At 40.6% G+C, this 3,881-nt stretch overlaps 1 protein-coding gene across 1 annotated transcript in view; it reads right to left on the bottom strand.

Moving 5' to 3' along the window:
• The window catches only part of ZNF169 (zinc finger protein 169), a 16,635-nt gene that overhangs the window by 7,593 nt on the left and 5,161 nt on the right, over positions 1-3,881 (bottom strand). Inside the window, exon 5 of the mRNA XM_017528496.2 lies at positions 3,739-3,834. Coding sequence (XP_017383985.2) covers positions 3,739-3,834 — 96 coding nt within the window. The remainder of the gene's footprint in view (positions 1-3,738; positions 3,835-3,881) is intronic.

Genomic DNA, 3,881 nt, shown 5'->3' on the forward strand with positions numbered 1-3,881 from the left:
ATGAAAAAAAAAAAAAGAATAAGGAAAAGAACTTGCAAGAAAAGCAAAGATGGAGGAGCTCCGTGTTTTGTTTTGTTTTTTTTCTTTTTTTGAGATGGAGTCTTGCACTGTCACCCAGGCTGGAGTGCAACGGCTCCATCGTGGCTCACTGCAACCTCCACCTCCTGGGTTCACGGGATTCTCTTGCCTCAGCCCGCCGAGTAGCTGGGATAATAGGCACCCACCACCATACCCGGCTAATTTTTTGTATTTTTAGTAGAGATGGGGTTTCCCTATGTTGGCCACACTGGTCTTGAACTCCTGACCTCGCGATCCACTCGCCTCAGCCTCCCAAAGAAGATGGAGGATTTACAGTGAGTTCAAGACCTACTAAAGCTACAGTAATCAAAAGTGTAGTACTGGCATACAGACACTAACGGAGGAGTAGAAAAAACATAGAGTCCAGGTGTAGACCTTTCACACATGGTCAACTGATTTTTCACAAAGGTACATAAGAAATTCAGTAAAAAAAAGGGTAGCCTTTTCAATAAACGGTGCTGGAAAAATTGGATATTTGTATGCCCTTCCTCACCTAAAAAAAGGACATAAATTCAGCCCTTTTATCAAGCATATTTATTCAAAATAGGTTTACAGACCTAAATGTATTTATAAATTATAGAATTACTAAAAGAAAACATATGAATATCTTTTGACCTTAGCTTAGACTAAAGTTTCTTCAATACACTACCAAAACTGCAGTTCATAGAGAAAAAATAGAAAACTAGACCTCATCCAAATTAAAAATTTCTGTTTGAAAGGCACTATTAAGATCAGAAAAACTAAACCACAGAAAAAAGATGTTTGTAAATCATATATCTAATAACGGATTTCTACATAGAATATCTGAAGAACTCTCAAACTCAACAGTACAAAGATAACAATCACATTCTTAAATGGGCAAAAGATGTGAAAACACACTTCGCTAAAGAAAATATAAGAGGGCAAATAAGCACATAAAAAGATACTTAACATCAGCAGTCATTAAAATGCCAAAACCACAGGAAGATGCCACTCACTACACAGCTATGAGAATGTCTGAAATTAATATAATAACCAAGCCAAGTTTTGACAGATATGGAACACTGGAGCTCTTATACCCTGCTGTGGGAAAGTGAAACGCTCCAGCCACTTTGGAAAACAGTTTGTGAGTTTCATAAAAAGTTTCACATGTATTGTATCCATCATGACACAACCCAGCCATTCCAGTCCCAGGTATTTATCCAACAGAAACAAAAGCATTATATCCACACAAAACCTTGCACGCTCAAAACAGCTTTATTTGTATTTGTCAAAAATGAAAACCCAAATGTCTTTTAATAGATCAGTATTAAAATGTGACCTAACCATATAAAGGAATGCTGGACAATAAAAATTAATGAAATATTGATACATCATAGATAAAATTCAAATTCATTATGCAGAGTGAAGAAGCCAGTTGTAGCCTCTATTCCAGTTGTATCAGTTATACAAATTCTAGAAAATGCAGGCAAATCTATAATTATGGAAAGCTGATCGGTGGTTGTCCAGGTACAGGGGAGGACAGGAAGGAGTGGGAGGTAGGATTACAGTGAGGCAAATTTTCAAGGATGACAGACACACTTGTTAGCTTTAGTTGTGGCAGTGGTTTTATGCATGTATACACATACCAAAACTAACCAAATTTCACATCTACATATGTATGTTTATTATACCTTAAAAACATACCTAGTGCCTTGGTTATTGTATATTAACATTTTTATTATTATTTTACTTTTTTTTTAGACAGAGTCTCACTCTGTAGCCCAGGCTGGAGTACAGTGGTGCAATCCCAGTTCACTGCAACCTCTGCCTCCCAGGTTCAAGTAATTCTCACTCCTCAGTGACCCGAGTAGCTGGGATGACAGGGATGCCCCACCACACTTGGCTAATTTTTGTATTTTTAGTAAGGATGGGGTTTTGCCATGTTGGCCACGCTGGTCTCGAACTCCTGGCCTCAAGTGATCCGCCCACCTCAGCCTCACAAAGTCTGGGATTACAGGCGTGAGCCACTGTGCCCAGCCCATTTTTATATAATGAAACTTTTTTAGAAAGACAAAAGCACTCAGTTGCTATATAACTATATGTGTAACCAGCTATATAGTTATGTTTAAAAGCAAAAGACAAAACAAAAATAAAATGCCAGGAAACTCTGAAAATAAGAAGATAAAGCATGCAAAAATTTCTATCTCCCAGCATTCATATAAAATTAATTACAGTTAAAGACCCAAATGTTTCCATAATTTATATGGAATTTCTACAAATCAATAACAAAAAGAAAAGACCCAATGAAAAGTAGGCAAATACCTTGAACGGTCAAATCACAGATTGGGAAACAGCAAGGGCCAAGCAACATAGGAAAAGATGCTCTCATGCTCATTAGTAAGCAACTTACAAACCCGTCTGAGATTTCACTTCAAGTTGAACAGACGGATAAAACACGAGGTCTGGCAATCCCAAACGTTGGTGAGGATGTGCAACGAGAATTCTCATAGACTCCTTATGAGAGCATAAGCTACCATGCCCACTTCAGAACACAAGTTGGCATAACTTCTGTAAGTTGAGGCTATGCACGCCTGTGAACCAGCTACTACACAGCTAGGTACACGTCTTAAGAGAAACTCTTGCGCAAGTTCCCAAGGAGGCATACAAGAACACAGAGCAAGATTATTTCAGAGCCAAAAAGTTGGAAACGACTTAATAATATTATGTGCAGAGAAGTTTACAGACACGCAAAACAACACCCTATGTGAGTGAAGACCCCATCGGCTGGAATGAAAGGATAAAGACAGTCATGGAACGCTAATTCAGAAAACAGAGGCGGTGCAGCCGGACACAGTCAGGGAAGGTACAGGGCTATTACCTGGTTTTATAACATGCTATCTCTTAGGGTATAGGGCTGCCCCAAACCTACTTATTGTACAGTTTTTCATACCTTTCTATAATCCTAAAATAATCTATGACAAAAGAAACAAAGTTATGAGAATTTACAGGATAGAACTGATGCACAAAATAGTTACCAGGTTAAGAATAGAAACTGGCTAGGTGTGGTGGCTCACGCCTGTAATCTCAGCACGTTGGGGGGCCAAGGCGGGTGGACTGCCTGAGCTCGGGAATTTGAGACCAGCCTGATCAATACAGTGAAACCCAGTCTCTACTAAAAATACAAAAAAAATTTAGCTAGCCATGGTGGCAGGCACCTGTAGTCCCAGCTACTCTGTAGGCTGAGACAGGGGTCACATAAACCCAGCTGAGCTGAGATCATGCTGTTGCACTCCCACCTGGAAAACAGAGCAAGACTGTGTCTCAAAAAAAGAAAAAAGAATAGAAATGGAAAGTATGTAGCAGGGGCAGGGACTTAGTCTCAAAGAACAGGTATTGTTTTGAAGATCAAGCCAACCATATGAGCCCAAGAATGGAGAAATCTTAAATGTGCTCGAGAAAGGAAGCCAAGTGAGGAGTGAGGCTCCCTGACGGAGGAAGGAGATAGAATGCCAGGGGTGCCCTCTCTTGCGGGAGGCACACAGTGTGGAAGGCAGGCAGTGCCATGCAGCCTTTACCAGTGGTCTAGGAGGCCTGAAGAAGAAGAGCTTCCTCCTAGCACCTCAAAGACAGCCCCTCCTTCCTTACCTACTGAGCTCCTCACTGCCCTGCACCCTTGCCTGCCCAGGGCTTCTCACTTACCTGGACAAAGGTCCAGAAGATGTTTGTTCTCCTCTCTCCAAGGTTCGTCCCCTTGCTCCAGCTGTGTGATGAGCTTTGGTTTGGAAAATGCAATTCCTACTCACAGAAAAAAAAAAAAAAACAAGGTGACCTTGAGTTAGGGG

This window comes from Cebus imitator, unplaced genomic scaffold, assembly GCF_001604975.1.
Source record: "Cebus imitator isolate Cc_AM_T3 unplaced genomic scaffold, Cebus_imitator-1.0 Scaffold53, whole genome shotgun sequence".
Taxonomy (NCBI): domain Eukaryota; kingdom Metazoa; phylum Chordata; class Mammalia; order Primates; family Cebidae; genus Cebus; species Cebus imitator.